The 19,714-nt window shown below is 42.3% G+C and overlaps 1 protein-coding gene across 3 annotated transcripts in view; it reads right to left on the bottom strand.

Moving 5' to 3' along the window:
• Positions 1–10,746: 10,746 nt before the first annotated feature.
• The window catches only part of LOC140561966 (oxysterol-binding protein-related protein 1), a 46,527-nt gene continuing 37,559 nt past the window's right edge, over positions 10,747–19,714 (bottom strand). For all 3 annotated transcript variants that reach the window (XM_072687268.1, XM_072687269.1, XM_072687270.1), the window contains 5 exons: positions 17,447–17,573; positions 16,039–16,155; positions 15,824–15,947; positions 15,089–15,179; positions 10,747–12,418 (listed from right to left, as the gene is read on the bottom strand). In XM_072687268.1, coding sequence (XP_072543369.1) covers positions 12,316–12,418; positions 15,089–15,179; positions 15,824–15,947; positions 16,039–16,155; positions 17,447–17,573 — 562 coding nt within the window. In that variant the 3' untranslated portion in view covers positions 10,747–12,315. The remainder of the gene's footprint in view (positions 12,419–15,088; positions 15,180–15,823; positions 15,948–16,038; positions 16,156–17,446; positions 17,574–19,714) is intronic.

The following is a 19,714-nucleotide window of genomic DNA, read 5'->3' as shown; positions in this document are numbered from 1 at the left end:
TTTCCACACCCGTTTTCAGACAAGCCACGCCCTCTGTGCTCTGATTGGCTGTTTTGGGTTCCTCTTTATTTTGAAGCGTACGTTTCAAATAGATACACTGTATGGCCAAATGTTTGTGGACACACGCAGCTTGTCTTGTCCATGAAGTACTACCAATGCAGGTACTGCCAATAGAATAGGACTCTCTGGAGCAGGTAAGGCATAGGCTGGAGGGGGGTATAAAGCCCACCCCACTCCCCTCCCTTCCCCCAGCTTTGAGTTGGGGAGTTGGGAAAAGGTGAGGTGGTGATCATCCAACATCCTGACCTTGGCTCTAACTCCAGGGTTAGTGCTGAAAGCACACTGGGGCAGTGCTAAGTGGCATTGATGACAGGGTTGTGGGTTCAATACCCGGGATCATTGTCACTGTGACATTGTATACCTATCATATCACCAGCTTCTACTTTGAATACTACCAGCATCAACACCCCACCTTTTTTATTGGAAATGCTGGGATGCTATTGACTCTCGAACCCAGTGCTGTGAAGAAATGTGGGCTGATGCTTTATGATACTTTTTTAATAATTGGTGGACAAAAGGGTAACACTACCACCAGTCACGCGACAGACTAGGGTTCAATTCCCCAGGCAAGCTATACCAAAGAGTGCCTAGACAAAACTCCTAATGCTGATCTTACCCAGCCAACATGCTGATGTGGGGCTCACATGAGTGGAACATGGGCTTGGTGGTTTCCAGGTGGGTTTGTACCTGCGTTTCTACTGGGACCCAGTTGGACTTCCCAAAAGGCCCTCATCGCTACAGCCCATCTAGGCCCCATCTAGGCCTCGTATGCTGTGTACAACCCAGATGTGACCCATGTTTAACCCCTCCTGGTTCCATCACTGACCTTGGTGGGCATCCATATGTGGGGCCAACGTGGAATCTGAAGACCAAACTTCCTGGTTCCCAGGTGGGCTGCCCTTACAGGCCCCACATGGACATGTTAGCTGGGGAGTTCACACACAGTTAAACTCCCTTAAAAGCCCTAAAAGCTGCCTCCAGAGCTGCCACTGCTGCTGCCCATTTCTTGAGCTGCAGCGCCCCCTGCTGTCGCAGTGCTTCAATGCAGTCTCCAGAATGAACAGCGTCAGGTCAATGCATCTATGTGCACCCACACCGGCCAGCAGGTTCGGTTCATAAGTGGAACCAGGTGGGCAAGATGAGAGAAAACAGGAGAGTGTAGGTTCTCCAGGAATTGAGAACCCATAACAATTTGATTAGACTACGGTTCTGTAGCAAATTATTCAATAAATCCTGAAATATTACATTACATATATTACATTTCAGTTGGATTCAGGAAAGTAAATTGTTCTGGATGGGAGCATCTGCCTAATGCTGGTTCTAGACATCTACACCTGGAGAGCTTAGATCCAGCACAGCTGATGCATCTAATGCAGGCATTCAGAAGGCATTGTGGTAGCCAGCTGTGTTGAATTGGGGTTGGGAATTGGGCATTAAATCTATTGTATTTTTAAATTGAACCCTTTTGCAAATACAGTCCCACCCGTAGGATCCCAACATTCAACTTTGAACAGGACCAATACAGTCAGCTTTAATCTACTGGTGCATCAAATCGCTTCCCACAACATATAGTGCATCCTTAAAATGCAGGATTTTTTCATTCCACCTTAAATGGTGCAGAATTTACAGAACTGCAGCAGCACTCTTGCTAAAATAGCCCATTCTCCACGGACCATTACAGGCAGCCAGATTGTATTGGCAATAGTTTAATAATTTAATCATTTTAATTTGACAGTTCTGTAAAACATATTTACTGAATCATGAAATATCACATTTTAATGACATCAGATCTGGCTTGATTCCTATAATAAATTATTGCTGATACAATTCTACAAATGTGACTGGACAAACTAAATACATAGTAGTAGAACATACACAACTTTACACAAAAATAATATGCTTCATTTTTTTAACAGTATGCGTGGCAATAATATTGAGAACTTTATTTTGGCTAAAAAATAAGCACATTATTTATTAAATAACTTTAGAATCTATTCCAAAGTTGATCATTGACATCCCTAATGAAAGCTAACATTCTACTATAGTCTACTGACATGGGTCTGGTTTCAAATCTCATATCTGATCCAGCTAAAAGGGATGGTAGGGATGGTAGGGATGTACCAATAAAGGAATTGTTGGCTAATGCTGATATCTAATTTTTCTTTTTAATGCATGTATCCTCTGATGCCGATAGATAAACATTTGTGCTGTCAAAGTTTGGCCCCAACCTCGTCATGTAATTCACAGAGCCTAGTAACCTATTAGCAGTTTTATTTAGGGAGGTGAAACAGCGTTGCTACTGTTGATGAACTGAAACTGTGCCATATTCACCATCCCCTACATGTGGTAATCCAGATAGAGCACTATTGTAGGGAGCATCAGTCTGACCGACGCTCTTCCTTCCGAGAAGCTGCACACATATCTTCAAACCAAAGAACACAATGGATTATGGGTATTCCATGTCCTGTAGGGTACATTTGTATACGACCTATTGAGGTGGCAGATGGCAAATGGCAGGACCCCAAAATGGTGCACTATAGTGAACAAGGCATGGTTTCAGACACTCATATTTTATTAATGCTGAAATATGGATTCAGTTTCGTAACTAACTCTCAATATGTTATCCTTCTCCCTCTGTCTCTCACTATCACACACACACACACACACACACACACACACACACACACACACACACACACACACTTATCTGCTGCTTCCGCTCCTGCTAGTTTCAACAATTTTCCTCCCCTACCTGGCTTAATCCCCTGTTTATCTGTTGATAAGCTGTTGAAGCTGGAGTATGGAGGTGGTGTTTTTTTACTGTCTACACCGACATAGAGTCTGCCTGCAGCAGCATTTACTAACGCCCCTGTGTCTGAGCTTTATCGTGCTAACGCTCTCCCTGAAGTTTTTACTCAGCAAAATAAAAGAATATCAGACCTGCAGGCATTATAATAAGAGTTAATAATATAATAAAAGTTTTCTCTTTCCAGTTTGTCAAACAGACCTCACATTTCTTGGATTTATCCCCCCTAGAAATAAAGTAAATAATCACAGAATGTTGTTGTGATTGTTTAATCCATTAAATCACCTTACTCTGATTATTTTATAATATATATTAATAATAATATATATTATTTTATTTTACATTTAAATGTCCATTATTAAAAGCTTCAGTCTTCAGAAGGAAAAGCATGAATAATTGTAAAAAAAAAAAAAAATTTAACCGATCAACCAATAAACATTTATAAAATGCTGAGATTGAGAAAGGAAGGTACAGTTCAGTGAGTGTCTTATTGGATGTGTGGGAAATGGGTCACAAAGCAGATGCAGTTCATGACTGGCAGAAAAAGGGGCCGAAGACCATAGTGTGAAGAAAGTAGCTGAATCTGCAGGTGTCTTAAAGCATACGGTCATACGGGTCTACCAGCAGTGGCAGAAATGAAGTGAGAAAAGGCCTCCTGCGTGCCACTCTGCTCCATATGTTGACTACCAGCCCTACCACCTTAAACATGCAAGCATGGCTTCTGCTGCAGTTAGATCTTCATTGCATGTGACACAGCAATTTGTTTACATCAGTATTAAACTTCACTGAAGTGCAAAAAATCACGGACTGTAGAACTTGGCTCAGTCTAGAGCAGGATCTCTGGCCCTGAAGGCACCCTGCCCTGCACATTTTAGTGCTTTCCCTGCTCCCAAAACACCAGATTCAAGCAATCAGCTTAGCTTATTAACAAGCCATTGCAGGGTTGCAGTTAGGGTGTTAAAACAGGGAGTCCACTAAAATATGCAGGGCAAGGTGCCTCCAGGACACCTGGAGGCCAGTCCTCTAAGGGGCAGGGAGATTTCTTTAGTCGTATCTTATACAGATGCCTCCAGCCAATTATCTGACAGTAACACTGCACTGATGGTTTCCCATGCACAGCAGACGAGCAGACACCAGGTGCTGTTTCTGCACGAGCTCAGAAGGAAAAAGCTGAATCAGTGTATATGTGTATAGACGTGTATTTGTGTATACACTGCCCAGCTGTTCTGTTACTTGTGCTCTAGTACCCTGATAAACAGTTAGGCCTTCTGCTCCAGTTCACCCCACGGGAATGTGACTGGGGACGTTTTTTTTTTTTGTTGCAAGACGACAGTAAACTGAGCATTATCTCTGAGGTTAAACTGTAATTAGGCCACATTTGGGTTTTAAATACTGCTCCACAGAGCTGATGACTGTGGTAATCAAATCAAGCCTTGAGGGGTTTTTTTTTTCTTAAAATTAGTTTTTTAATTAATTCTGTCTGATTCTAGGGAGAATAAATTGGAGTCATAGTTTTGATCAGGCCTTTTTTGGTGGAGGGGGAAAGGAACAGACATTAAAGCACAGATGACATGCAGGGAAGACAATATGACACTAACCAAGACTAGGCCTAAAGAATACTTAAAGAGTCACAGGGCAGTGGTGGCTCAGTGGTTAGGCCTCAGGGCTATTGATGACAGGGTTGTGGGTTCGATTCCCGGGCTCACCAAGCTGCCACTGTTGGGCCCTTGAGCAAGGCCCTTCACCCTCTCTGCTCCCTGGGTGCTGGAGTTGTGCTCACTGCCCCTAGTTTGCTAGTGTGTGTGCACTACCACAAATGGGTCAAACGCGGAGGACGCATAAATACGTGCCGAGGCAGAGATCATAATCAATACTACAGTCTAATTTTGGCATAGGAGAATTGACATTTCTAGCCAATCACAGTGTAGGAGATGTTACTAGCAGCCAATGAATGTGCAGGAGGCAATATTTGCATTATAAGCCTTGGAAAAAAGTACTGCAGCTCCAGCAGAGGGAGCCAAAGCACTAAGAACTTCAGGCCTTACAGCACAAACCGAAGGCCCGAAGAGCTCAGAATCAGAAATCACTGTATTGGCTTTAGTTGATCTTAGAAATATTAACCGAATAAATACAAAAACACTCTACCAACATTGTAGTTATACACCTAAGAAGTAGTTAAGTAATTGCTTCGGTTCATTTAAATTAATAAATAAATGAATAAGAAGAAATTTCTCCCTGTGGTGTGTGGGACGATACTGCTAAGCAAGTTTTCTCATTGGTTAGATCTTCTGAAGAAGACTGAAGCCTCGTTCACACCTGGCATTAACATTAACATGCGTCCTGGGTGATCCGATCATAAGTATCCAGCACAAATTGCAGCTGGATCTGGAGGCCAATCTCGAGCCAATCCCTCAAACCACATTCAGAGGTGGTCAGAGACGCATATGACCACATTGTTCTTGTAGTGTGAATGTCAAAGCGTCTTAATGCGCCCCCCCACAGCAAAGTATGGAACGCCGTTTGGTCCATACCCTCTAGCACTGCTCCCATGTTAGCTCGTCAGATTTGTACATCTTAACAGAAATTGGCAATTGAAAACAGGATAAGTTTTGGATGTCCTAAAGAGTTTGGCTACCACAGCCTTTCATTGGATTACGAAAAGGGGGAAACCTAAACCTCGCATGAGGGAAGTCAGGAAAGATCCGCCAACAGAGGCTGCAAGCTTTAGCTGATTGATTTCATCAGCTTGTTGATCGCCAGTCCACCCAAACTGAACCAAAACAGCTTCACCTGCCTATTCCCTGAGGGGATCTTTATGTCATACTTATCATCACAGTAATTCAAAGTGGGTCTAAATGCTAATGCAAATAATAATAAAACTATAGAAAAATTGAATCGTCATTGATTAAATTCATCATTAAATGTAAACATTTAGTACAACATAATGGGTAGGGTTGTATACTGAATGGACATAGGGTTGCACGCCGAAAGGACACTCATCAGCCCCTGTTTCTTTCATTTTTCTATACAACCACACTGATCGTTGACCAACAACAACATGTTACAACACTTTGCCTGGCTGGCCATAAGTCTTGGACACTTAATAGAAAACATCAGCAGGGAATGCTTATTTATAGCACCTGAATTGTCAAAGAGCTGGAAGTTCAAACCAGTCAAATTAGATCCACTGTTTTCACCCAAAAAGGGACAGGGACATTATGCAGGGGCAAAGCACCGGGATGCATTGCTCTCACCCTTCACAATTAGGAAAAGACAGTGTTATCAACCTTCCACATTTTAATTAATACAGTGAGCAGAAAAAGTCACCAGTCACTCTAGGACAGGGATTGCCAACCCTCTTCTTGGAGATGCACCTCCTCCCAGATCCAACACCCCTCATTTGGTCAAGCACTTCTGAAGGCCGTAATTATTTGGGTCAGGTTAGGTTAATTAGGGTTGAAGCTAAGGTCTGCAGTACTGCTTCTTTTGCTCTCCAGGAGGGCCGATGGGGTTGATGGCCGATGCTCTTGGCCTTTTGGAAGTCCTAGATATGTCACAGACTGTGAATACAACTGTACAAAAAAGCTGTATACGAGCACACCACACTATACATTCGTATCTAAGATATTAGAAAAAGCTGTGGCCCAACAACTCTGCTTATACCTGAGTAAAAATGACATGTATGAGAAATTCCAATCTGGATTTAGACCAAATCACAGCACAGAGACAGCCCTAGTGAAGATTACAAATGATCTCCTTCTTGCCTCTGATCAAGGCTACGTATCTTTATTAGTCCTACTAGACCTTACTGCAGCCTTTGATACAATAGATCATACTATATTACTAGAAAGATTAGAGAAAATGGTTGGAATCACAGGGACAGCCCTATCATGGTTCCAATCATATCTAACGGGACGCTATCAATTCATAAAGATAAAAGATTTATCTTCAAATTACACAGAAGTAAGATATGGCTTCGAGCTTCTGTAGAAGGACTGACCAGTGAGTTCTCAAAGGAGTAGAGTGAGAAAAGAAGAGGCCCAAGAACCGAGCCTTGTGGAACGCCAGTGGAGAGTGTGGACAGTGTTCTTCAAGCACAGACAATATCCTTAATTTATCACAATACAATAAAATATTGTCATATTGTCCAGCCCTAGTATGTTCAGTATGTAAATCAAATAGTTAGTATTTACAACAATATAGAAGTAGATGCATGAAAAAGAAGGCCTGTTCAGAGCTGGTTAGGAAGTGGTACTGTGGTGTGCTGGTTTGGTATTCACTTCTAGCAAGCATTTTCCCAAGAGGGAAGCTCTGAAATTGGCGAAAACCATTTCACAAGCATGGACCAGCCTGAGTGGATAAAGCACCAAGCCAGAGCATGCTCATGTGGGGTTAACATGGGTGGAACATGGGCTAGGTGGCTTCCAGGTGGGCATATGTGCTCTGATGGGGTTTGTACATATGTTTTTCCTGGAATCCAGTTGGACTTACCAAATAGTCTTCCCCACCTTAATCTCGCATGGCCAATATCTAGGCCTTGTATGCAGTGTACAACCTAGATGGGGTCCATGTGTAACCCCTCCTGGTCATCACTGACCCTGGTGAGCATCCATATGTGTGGCAAACGTGGAACCCGAGGACCAAACTTTCTGGTTCCCAGTTGGGCTACCCACACAGACCCCACGTTGACATGTTAGCTGGGATCTACCTGACTGTAATAGAAAATATTCCACAAGTCAGCAGTGCCCACCCACAGAGAAGGCTTTGTGAAGGAGTAAAGAGGAATGGGACTCAGAAATCTGCCTCTTCTGATGAACAAGGGTCCAATTCAAGTGATTGCTGTCCTCAAGAGGATGTTATAATTGCAGGGATGATGTCCTGACGAGTTCATATTTCCAGGAAGCGTTTATCTCAAACAGAAAAGTGTCTGCTGTCAGAACACTGAGTCAGGAGTCAAGTGTGAGAGGCATTAGAGCAGGAATACCTCTCATGTTTTCTTTTGGGCATGTTTTGAAGAAGGCAGCTTGCACTGGGGTAGCTGTAGTGGGCAGAATAGGTTGGGAACTACACCAACAAACAGTGATTTGTTGACGGGAGCTTTATGGGCCTTATCAGAGATGTTGGAGACCAGGAGCCCCCCCAACCCCAATGAGGAGACCAGCCACTGGTTGAAATATAAATATGAATTTTTTATAACACCCATAACAACCATGCCATCTGTTTATGAATATGAAGTCCCAGCCTGGATAAAGGCAGTCAGCTTGCTGGTTACGCCACGTGCGGAGCAACGCCCCTCTTTATGTGGAGATCTGTGAAGAGCAATAGCCGTTATTGTAGTGCAGTGGTGCATTATTGGGCAGAACGCTACAAACTATTCATGAGGTTTCTGTCTGATTTGATCAGTGATTTCAAATCTGTCTCTGAGTCGAGAATCTGACCTTCAGTTTTCAGGATTTTGGTCTCTGCTCATTCATAGAGATGGGAGCCTGACTGCAAATAAGTACTTGGTGTTGCAAAGATGGCCGCCGAGTGAACAGACTTGCCTATAAGGACTTTGTCCTTGTCTTCTCATCAGCTTTCTTGCCTGAAATAACCTGTAGTGACGAATAAGTTTGAGTTGTGTGTTCTCACATCCGTGAGAAACTAGTCCAGTCCAGATTAATTTCTTTAAGAACGTTGGGTTCACATTTCTCAGCCTGAGAAGACCCTTATTTATTCTTTATTATGTTGTAAGAAATGTAAAATGACATTCATCTGATGATGTGATGCTCGGTTTGTTACTTAACTAGTAACAAAACCAGTGTAACTAATAGATTTTTCAGAAAGTCGTCAATTCAGAAGATATTAAGTATCATTAAGTTTTTTATGTAAACAACTCAGCTCTATATCTTTAAATACGTCAGCAGAGCCTAATGAAAGAGTGTCCCTAAAGGAGCCTTTTAGAAGAGCCCTTCAGACTCTACTGGACGTTCCCCTGAGGTATTTAGTCAGACCGCCAGTTTGGTTCAATTTCCAGGGCATAATCTGCAAAAATGTCTAAAAAAGAACTTCTAATAACAGCAGCTCTTCATGCTATAAACCAACCAGCCATAACATTAGCGCCACCTGCCTAATATTGAGTCGGCCCCTCTTGTGCCACCACAACAGATTTGACCATTCAAGGCATGGACTCCACAAGACCACTGAAGACATCCTGTGGTATCTGCCCCAAGACGTTAGCAGCAGATCCATTCCAAATAAGTCCTGTAACCTGTGAGGCGGGGCCTCCATGGATGGCATCAGTGAGCCTTAGGTACCCATGACCCTGTCACTGGTCCACAGGTGGTTCCTTCCTAGAGTACATTTGCATACATGACCTGCCTGATGTTTTGGGGATGTTCTGATCCAGTGGTCTAGCCAACATAATTTGGTTCTTGTCAAAGTGGATCAGATCCTTATGATTGACCATTGTTCCTGCTGTTGACTTGCTGCCTAACATATCCACCCCTTGGAAGGAGTGGATAGAGCCACTGTAGATGAAGATAATGAGTATTAATTTTAGGGCTGATCAGTGTATGTACATATAAGAGTATGAGGTATGATGTGGTCTCTAAAGGTGTATATACTGTACACTGCATACGTCTTAAACCCAGGTGAATCTGGTGGTTGCAGACCAGCAGCATCAATCCAAACCCAGGATCAAGCCAGTCAAACACAAACAGCAGGTAGATCACCCAAGCTGGATGAATCAACCCCCAACTCAGCAAAGTCGATAACGTATTAAGCTTTAAAAAATAGAAAGCAAACATGTTTGATGTCCAGAGTATCTTAAGATTTGCAGTGGAGCTACAAGGCTAACATGGCTAATAAGTAATAGAAGCTTATTACCACCTATTACTGTCCATTAGCATCATGCTACTGCATCCCTAAGTCATCCATCATACATTTTACACAAACCTGTTTTGATCTTTTGAAGCAATCTAAATAAAAACTTGTGCGTAAAACTCTGTAAAAACTGAAAGAATAACCATTGCTAAAATCAGTAACAGTATCAGACATCTTAAAGCCTGAAATTCATGCTATGTTGTTATATCTACGTCTGTGTTTATGGATTACAGTGCATTAGAAACCACACAGGCCTAAATGAGACTTAGGACTCTATTTTAGCGATCATTAGGCGAGACGTTAGGCGATAGGTGAGCTTGATTTAGGGTGTGTCGGTGTGTCTTTGCAATCATAAGGACTGGAAAAGTAGGCCTTGCTCGGCTCGAAATGTGCAAAAGACATGTACTGAGTCTCTTAATTAATCATGAGTGTGTTTTTGGGCTTAACGTGCAATAATGAACCAATCAGCATGTCTCTCGCCGTTCCCTTTAAGAGCCAGGTGCGGTCTGACTTTGGTGGATTGCTAGTTCAATGGCGCAGTTGGGCGCGATGGGCTGCACACGCCTGTGTTGACAATTCACTGCCAAGATAGCAAGAACGTCTGACTGTTCACGTCTGCCTAGGTTGTTTTCAGTCAGTGGAGCTCCTCCTGTGTTTTCCATTGCCAAGATACACAGCAATACTCCAGAAATGTACCTATACACCCCTCATTTCGAGACCACTATTGCACCGCTGCAGATGGAAGCTATGAAAATAGCCTGTTGGTGGGGTGTAAGATAGCAATTAGCATGGCAGAGCACATTGCGCAGGGTGTAAGATAGCTTTGTAGCTCTTGAGCAAAATTACAGAAGAACTCTTTGGACCGAAGAGTGTTAAATTTTTGGACAGAAGCATGTTGTCAAGTATGTCTTGACAGCAGCAGCTGGAGATACTCAGTTATAAGCAGACTGCTGTGTCCAATAAGCATGCCAAGTTAATGCTGAAATTGTACTGCAATGAGACGAAACGGCGAGCACTGTAGGGAAGAGAAAGCCTTTATTTAGCAACAATACAAACAGCTGATTTCTGCTCTGTTATATTCACAAAGATTTTACAGTACAGTTAAAAACGTGCACTTTACAGGGCTGGAATGCTACCTGGTGTACACTATACAGGTTCCTGTAGCCAAACATACCCTAAAGAACCCTTCAGGAGAGAGGTACTGAGATGAGGTACTGCATTTTTGGTAGGAACCCAATCAATCCTCTGCAACCATATTTATTTTCTCACTTATTATATTAACTTTTAATATAAATATATTAATATAGTGAAAGAAATCACTGCTAATTTCAAAGCGAATTAAATTTCCCAGAATCCAGCAGTCAGAGCTGATTAAAAGAGTAACTAAATGCACTGAGTAAAAGGGCAGTGAACAGCGTACCGTGCACACTGCTGACTTTTGTTTTTGCATAGTTAAATCGTCTTGTGCTTTCAGTTTAAAGTGTATTAGTGGGCGTGGCGTGGGGGGGGGGGGTCCTTGAAAGTAAAAACAAATGGGAATTTTATGATAAACAGGATCCACAGACCTGTATAATATTGATAGTGTTCGTCTAGATGCTTCAGAGTGGAAAACCTGACCCAAAGAACTGACCATTTTGCCATATTTTTAATAACATTGGACATAGACATAACTGTAATATAGATTACTGGCCTATTTTCACCCTGAATTAACAACCCACCACAATCCAAAGCCTGAAAAGTGTATGACTGGTTGATCTTTAGGCTACACACATTCTTCGGTCAACTCCTAAACCTTCTCAATACTCACCATCAAAGTTCTACAGTGTATTATATATTAGAAATAACTTCTACTTTTACATGTTATAGCTACCAAATCATGAACTGTGGTTTACCTACACATTTGGGCCTCTCTGTTTAAACCTACTTCTGGGCTAAAGACTGAATAAGGCAGAGATTCATTCCTTTTTATAGCCCAGCATTAAGTTTAGCCTAGATCTAGAACTAGCATTTACACCATTACTGTTGTAAAATCTAATTTAGCTCAACTTCAGTCTGCTACTAGGATTATGAGTTGCTTTGTTTACCACTTAAAGAAGACTACGATTATTTTATTCAATGAATGGAAGTCTAGACATTGTCAACCATCTACATCCTTACTATTTACACAGTTGTTTGCTACACCTACTGTAATATGTATAGAACTCTATGATTTGTATAGAAATCATTCTCTGAAGTTGAAATGCAAGTCTCTGGACACACAAACGTCACCTCACACACGGCATATTCAAGAATAACGGCCACCATCTCCCACCTGAGCCAACTGTATGAAGGTGGTAGGTACAAAACCAGATTTGGTTAACTGAGACTGTGGAACAGCAGCCCTCATGGCTGTGGCCTGTTGCACACTCTGCTCTGAAGATAATGGTCATGTGAACATGTATGCCCTCTCTTTACCAGTCCTGCTCCGAGTGGACTGCTTCTTGTTGAACATGCAAGTTAACTAGAGCCAGCTCTGGCCGAACAGGCTAAGAATTGTTATGCACAGGAGTGGATTATGTGTGGTTTCGTAGTGGCGAAGGTTGAAGTTAGTAAATGTCAGGTAGTTGCGAGTAGTTCCTGTTCCAGTAGCCTCCGGAGTAGAGCCAGTCCTGTCCTCCGTTGTGTGGGTTGGATCCTTGATTGAACCACCTTGAGTTAAAGATAACACATAAAGCCAGTGTTAGAGTCGTTCAGATATTCTCTGGTCACCTCTATGTCTCTGATTGTCCACTCACAGGCAGATAAAAACTGAAGAGCTCTTAAAATCAGAAGAGTGTCCAAGCCAGTGGTTCTCAAACCTGAAGCCACATTTTTAGTCAATCCTAACTCTCGACACATTGGGAGTGAAATGTGGACTGTTGGGGGGCTGAGGGCTGTGCTCTTTGTGTTATTCGGTCATTTAAACAATACAAATGTCAAGCAGCTAGCTATGAATACTGTAGGTGGATGCTAAGGTGCTGCCAAGTGGTTGTTAAGACAATTTAGGTGGTCAGGAGCTAAGGAGCTGCTTGATAACATGCCCATGTGCGGCCTGTATGGGTAGAGCAACCGGGAACCAAAAAAGTCCAAAGGTTTCATAAAGGTTCTCATGTGGTTTCCTACCAGAGAGAGGTTAGGCATGGGCCCAGCATGGGTTGTACACCACACATGGGGCCTAAATTGAGACCTCTGTGAGATTAGGATGGGCTGTAATGATGGGGCTCATTTGGGAAGCCAAACTGGGTCCCAGTAACAACACGTGTACAAACTCTCTTAGAGCCCATGCCAACCTGGAAGGCACCTAGCCTTCCAGGTTGGTGTTTGCCAAGAAATGTAATTTAGTTGCTAAGGTGCTCCTAAGTGGTTGCTATGTTATCCAAGTAGTTGATATGCTGCTTATTAGTTATTAGTATGAATAAAGGCTTGTGGTTCTAGCTTAATATTATATATCTGCCATATTGACTATGCCTACAACGGCCTGTAGCCATAAGAGTTAATAGCCAATGCTTAAAACTTCATGTCCTAAAACAAATGTTAAAGCAGTGTGGCTCTCAAATCTCTGATATCCTGGATGTGGCTGACATCTACTGTTGCAGGTCTCCAGTAGGTCCAGTAGGGGGAGCAAATGCACACAGGAAGCACACTGGCATGCAATCACTCCATATCCCTATTTCCACTCCCAATAGCTCTCCCCAATCATCAAATCAAAGACTATCAAACATATGTGTTTAGAGCACAGTTCTCAAACTCCAGTGCTGAGAGACCAAGCAACCAACCAATCAACCATCACTGATGGACTCAGCAATGAAAAACCATGCAGCTGGCTGGGACTGATTAGAGGCTTTAATACTGAAACTGTGAGAAACTGAGAGTATGTGGAGTCATTTTGAGTTTGATTAGCCTGATTTAGAGCCTGAAAAACACAGAAACACAAACACACAACACAGCAAACAGATACAGAGGGATGCAGAGGAACTCGAACCTGGGGCCGATGTATGGGTTTCTTTTTTTGACGCAGCAGGAAAGAGAAGGTGGGCATATTAATGATGAATTTGAATCAGTGGATCCATGAAGCACAGAGGAAGGCATTTCACAGGGCTATTAATGGCATGGTTGTGGGTTCGATACCTGGGCTGTTCGGCCTTTAGCAAGGCCCTTAACCCCCTCTGCCCACTGCTCCAGACACACACAGCGGCTAACACCACTACTTGCCAATGGGCCAAGTGGGTGAGTGGAGTTTGACTCCCGTTCTGGGTGACTGTGCTGTGCTATACTAATAAGAGTCCTTGGGCAAGACTCCTAACACTACACTGGCCAACCTCTGTAATACGTGTAACCTTGTAAGTCGCTGTGGATAAGAGTGCCAGCTAAATGCCATAAAGGTAATGTGGTAGTATGTGTATGATTAGGTGTTCGGGCTTAAACACTCCTCATAACTGGTGGCACTATAATCCGAGGATCGTTGGATCGGTTCTAATCCTGGGTCATGCTGCTTGCCATCAGCAGCCGGAGACAGAGGGAGCACAACTGGCCTTGCTCTCTCGAGGTGGGTTGATGGCCCTTCCTCCCCACATCACTTCTAGTGTGATGTTGGTCAGCACAGGCGTCTGCTAGCTGTACTATCGGAGCTGGGGAGCCACGCAGGCTACCTAGCAATGCTGCATCGGCAGTCGAAAAGTGTCAGAGGAAGCATGAGCTAATCTTCACCTAGTGTCGGGTTTATTGCTAGTGATAGGAGACGGGTTGACATGAAGGGGGATTGGGTAATTGGGTAGAAGATTCAATTATAAAAGAGTGAAATTATAAATAAATCATAATAAAAAAACGCTAAACGGTTGTAAGATGATTAGGAGGTTATACTGAATGTAAATGTAAGTGTTTTTGTGTGATAAACTTAAATTTGGAGCATTTCTATTGGTTCATTCATCAGGAAATGTGGACACAATGTAAGGAACAACAGGCAGATTGACTTTATGTCAAAAAGTGCAATCGGTAGACATGGAGATACAAGGTTTTTGTGTGTTGATGTATGGACTGTATGGCAATGAGTGGTACGTTTCAAAATGATATGGTCCATTTAAACAGGATAATCTTGACTGCAATCTGTGAGCATGTATGAAAAGGCTGGACTCCCTGCGTGTCGGGAACTGCTGTTACAGTGCTGTTACAGGCTTAATTGAATGACACATGGCTTAGGCCAGTGATCAGCTTACACAGGTGTAATACGGGGTGATGGTAATATACAGCACTTCAACATATGCGTGACAGCTAGACAGTAGCTCAGTCTATCGAAGGAGACAGAGAGGGAGGAGATGAAATCGGAAAAGTAGAAAAACTCACCTCGTCTTCCAGTCCTCGCTGGATTTGGATCGGTTCTTTCGTGCCAGTCTTTGTTTCTCCTCCAGTCTCTTCTTCTCAGCACTGGCCGAATCTGAGAGGGAACAGTGTGTTGAGCCTAAACTCCATCAGACATTCCTAACTCAGAGCTGACACACTTCTATTCGGACCACTGTGAGTTCATTAAAGGGAAAGTCTAACAGCTTTCCAACAAATATCCACATAATTAAAGCATTTCAAATGAGTTTGGTTTGTGTGAAATGTTCCAAATGTTTGTGGACACCCCTTCTAATGAACACATTTATCTACTTTAAGCTGCACCCATTGCTGACACAGATGTGAGGGTAAAGAAGTACTGCCAACAGAATAAGACTCTCTGGAGCAGATTGGCACCATGCCAGGCCTAATGCCAGGCATGGGCTAGAGTGGGGGGTTATAAAGCCCCCCCGAGGTGAGGTGACATGGTAATCATCCAACATCCCGACCTCACTAACGCTTTTGTCGCTGAATGCAATCAAATCCTCACAACAATGCTCCTCCAAAACCTTGTAGAAAGCCTTTGTCCGTGGACAGTAGAGATAGTTACTCCAACCAAATCACAATAAACTCTTTTTTTTTTTTATACTCTTGATATCGGAAGAAACAATGACTGAGCAGATGTCCCAATACTTTCGTCCAAATAGCGTACCACACACACAGGCTTAATTATGTAGGGATACGTAGATGCTGCAGTCGTACCTATGTCTCCGTTCTCCAGGGCGCGAATGTCAGGCCGCAGACGGCAGTCTGTGGTCGGCAGACTCTCCTTCATGTCTTCTTCCAGCTCATTCAGTTGCATGGCAAACGTGGAGAAGGCGTAGTACTGCAGGTGAGCGGAAATAAAAGGGTGGCTGTTGTAGCAAAAGCTCATATCTTGGCGGTGGAACACTTCTTTTCCCTACAGTAGTTCTTACCTGAGCTGAGTTATCGGGTCTGGGGGATATCCTCCAGATGAGTTCGCTGCCTGGAATGACCTGCACAGTCTCGGCCTCCGGAGGGGGCATCTCCTCGGGCTCCTCATCCACACTGCTCTGAAGGGGAAACAACAGGAGCTAATTGGTGCCTCATTTTCTATGACCATTATTAACATTAAACACGGGGCAATGGTGTATGGTGGGCAAAAGCTACTATTGCCATTATAATTAAACATTCAGATACTTAAATGGTTCTTTGCTTGGTTGAAAGGTTCTCCGGATTGATTGGAAACCTCCTGTAGGTGGTTCTATAAAGCACCAAAGGGTTCCACTAATTTTACAAGTCAATGACCACTTTTCAGTACTCTGGAAGGGCCCTTCTTGCCTAGAGCTTAGCACACTATCAGGCAAGAGTGACGTGTTGGGGGAAACCTAGGCTAACACAAAGGGTCTGGAACTGACGGGGGCCCCAAAACATGTATTAATTGAATAATCCGGTCTTAATAACAGAGTTATTGGGCCCAGTGTAATATCTTTTCATGAAGGCGGAAAAAATCCCTGACAGTGCCCCTTCTGAAAGGTCAAGAAAAGGCCTGTAAAAAACGTTGGTGGGTGTCAGGAGATGATTCTATGAGCACAAACACCAGCCATGAATCAGAACCTTCAGCTTTTATGGTTTAACTCCAGTTTAGTTTTAATTTTTTTAACAAAACTTTGTAAAACTACTGCCAACATGGCCAGATCAGGCTGTCCAAGAAGGTTCAGCCCAACAGCAGACCTCATGATGACCAAAGAAACCTGCTCATCACGGGACCTACAGGTATCTCTTGCCTCAGTTGATGTCAACGTACAGCATCCACCATCATAAATAGACTAAACACACCCTTGATGTCAAAGAACAAGAGCATCAGGGCAAGCATCAAGATTCATCTATCAAGCACACTATCCCAGAAGTCCTGGTCTGCGTCTAAGCTTTCCCTGGTAACCTTCAGTCTTGACCTAAGTAGTACTGATATACCCAACTGTTGTTATGCCATTTTGCAATTCTGCCCCCCGATTAGATCTTGGTTATTAATGGTTATTGACCCCTTAAATGTCCAGGACCAGCGGGTTTAAGCCGATACTTCCTATATATTCCTATATACCCATGTCCTATATAACTCAAGGAAGCATTGTTATATAGGATGCAGTATAGGATCTTCTTTAGGTTAAACAGGACCAATATAATATGACCTAAAGTTGGGTCTTCTTGGGTGTATTCTGATAAAAGTTGCCATATATAAAAATGCTGTGAGTCACCCAATAAATTCTTATTTTAAGGCCTATAGGTGACTCAGAGGCATCTCTACTATAATCTCTAACTCAGACAGGTCACATACGGGCCACCACATGCTCCCCAGCCACTTACCTGCTTGCTACCTTTCTTCTCCTCAGCAGGTTTCTTATCCGCTTTCTTGTGAAGGTCAAACGTAGCTGGATCCACAGTGTACAGGCACTCCGTCCACTTGCCGTAGATGGCGCAGATCTTCTTTTTGCTGCAGAAACATGACAGCGTGTTGTATCACAGAGACCAAACTCAGAAAGCGCTGATTCACGTCAAATGGAAATGTAATTTGCAGCCGTCCAATTCAGTCAGCTTTCCTGCCAAAGGGTAAATGCGCCTGCTGGCAGCTCTTAAAGACATGCTTCAGTCAGGAGTGCTGAGCAGGCTGAATTTCTGAAAGCTACTTGGGATCAGTTAGCATGATTTAGCGTTCAAGCACAATTAGCAGTTTTGGCTGATGCAGGCCTTTAACACAAACACACACAAGTCAAAGCTGTAATGTCATTTACTGACTGAGTCAACATTCAGTTATCACTTAAAACCCTTAAACAGTCTGCGGACCACCGGCGGGCCGGAAGTGTTATTACAAACCTCTATTACTAAAGAATAGCCCCACCAGTTTGTACAGACGTCTCTGCAGTTACTGAGTAATAAGCCTTTCTCCGTTGAGGGGTTAAGGCAAATTCTGGGCCTGTCAATCACTCTTCAGGTCTGGTCTTAAGCTGTACTTATACTGTACAAAATGTCAACTCCGCCCACACTCCGGCACTGCCTTGCTATGTCATGTATCACTGTAATGTTCTAACTAGAATTTCCAAATATGGCTATTTCCTTTGTAATAAGGACCTCATTCCCACAAATAATCATAGGTCTCCCCAGGTAATGTATTTATTGATTAATAATGGCCATTCCAAAGGTTTTCTTCAAGCAATGCCATAGAAGAACCACTTTTGGTTCCATAAACAACCATGTGTGTGAAGGGCCTTTACCTTATTTAGACCTTCTAACAGTTCTAAATGTGGTTCTTTAAAGAACTAAAAGTGGTTTCTCTATGGCATGGCTTGAAGAACCCTTGGAATTACCTTTATTAATCTATACAAAGAATGTGAAACTGCATACCTGATGAGATCTGCTAAAACAGGGATCAATTGTGGGAATGAAGTCTTTATTATAAAGGAAATAGCCATATCAGGATATTCTAGTTAGAAATGTACAGTGGTATATGACATAGCGAGGCTGTGCCAGAGTGTGGGTGAAGTTGACATTTTGTGTGTATGGCCCATTTTGCTCATTCTTTAGAAAATGTAGCTGAATTTTAGCTTAAAAACAGCTTTCTACAGTCAGAACCAATGATCTAGAACATTATCTAGAATATTTGCATTTCTTTTAGACTTTAAATGTTAATCCCTGACCTTATTCTGAAGTTTATAACCATGAAATATAGTATATTATATTTAATGTATTTTATATATACATATATTGAATAATATAAAATAATGATAAATTATTAATATAAAATAATAAAAACATTTATAACAATTATTTACATTTCAGAACAACAGAACACAGTAGTTTACTTTTAATAATTGCAATTCTACCATCACAAGTCTATTTTTTTCAGATAAATAAACAAATTTAATCATTTGCATATTTATTGTTTACCCTATACATGTAGGGTCTCACTTTGAATAACCAAGTGCTTTACTGTAAAACATACAGAGCAGAACACCCAACCTGCAGCCCCTGTTCTAGACCACACTCAAAACTACATACAAAAAAGTCGCACAATCTCAGCAGCACTTTATTTATAGGCTACCTACACCGGGACTCATGACTCATGGATCAGCACTGACTAACATATTTAGAAAGCAATGCTTGGGATTTTATGAACAGCTTATGTCAGTATTCACAAGATGACACAGAGCTCTTCATGATATAATCCATTTGGGACTGTAAACTAAAGAGGAATATTGACATTTACACCATTCATAACACTCATGAAGAAATTCTAAGAGTGCACCAAGTCCATGGGAAATGCCTTCCTACTAAGTGATGCAGCATAATCTTTCATAAAATGCTGGCCTTAGCTATGATCCTTTGGTAAGTAACAATGCTTTGTAACAGCATTGTAAGGGGGGACATAAAAATCCATCATTTTATTTAGTGGCACTTTAAGGGCAGCATTCATAGCTACATGACACCTACATGACAACAAGCGTAAACCAACAAGCGTCAACAAGCGTTTAGGGGGTGCTAGTTAGATTACGCTTTAATAAATGTTATATATAGCCTTTATTTTGGTTATATATATTATATAATATCTAAAATCACATTTTTTGAAACTAAAAATAA

Source organism: Salminus brasiliensis, chromosome 9 (assembly GCF_030463535.1).
Source record: "Salminus brasiliensis chromosome 9, fSalBra1.hap2, whole genome shotgun sequence".
Lineage (NCBI taxonomy): Eukaryota > Metazoa > Chordata > Actinopteri > Characiformes > Bryconidae > Salminus > Salminus brasiliensis.
This window is presented reverse-complemented; position numbering and strand designations above follow the sequence as displayed.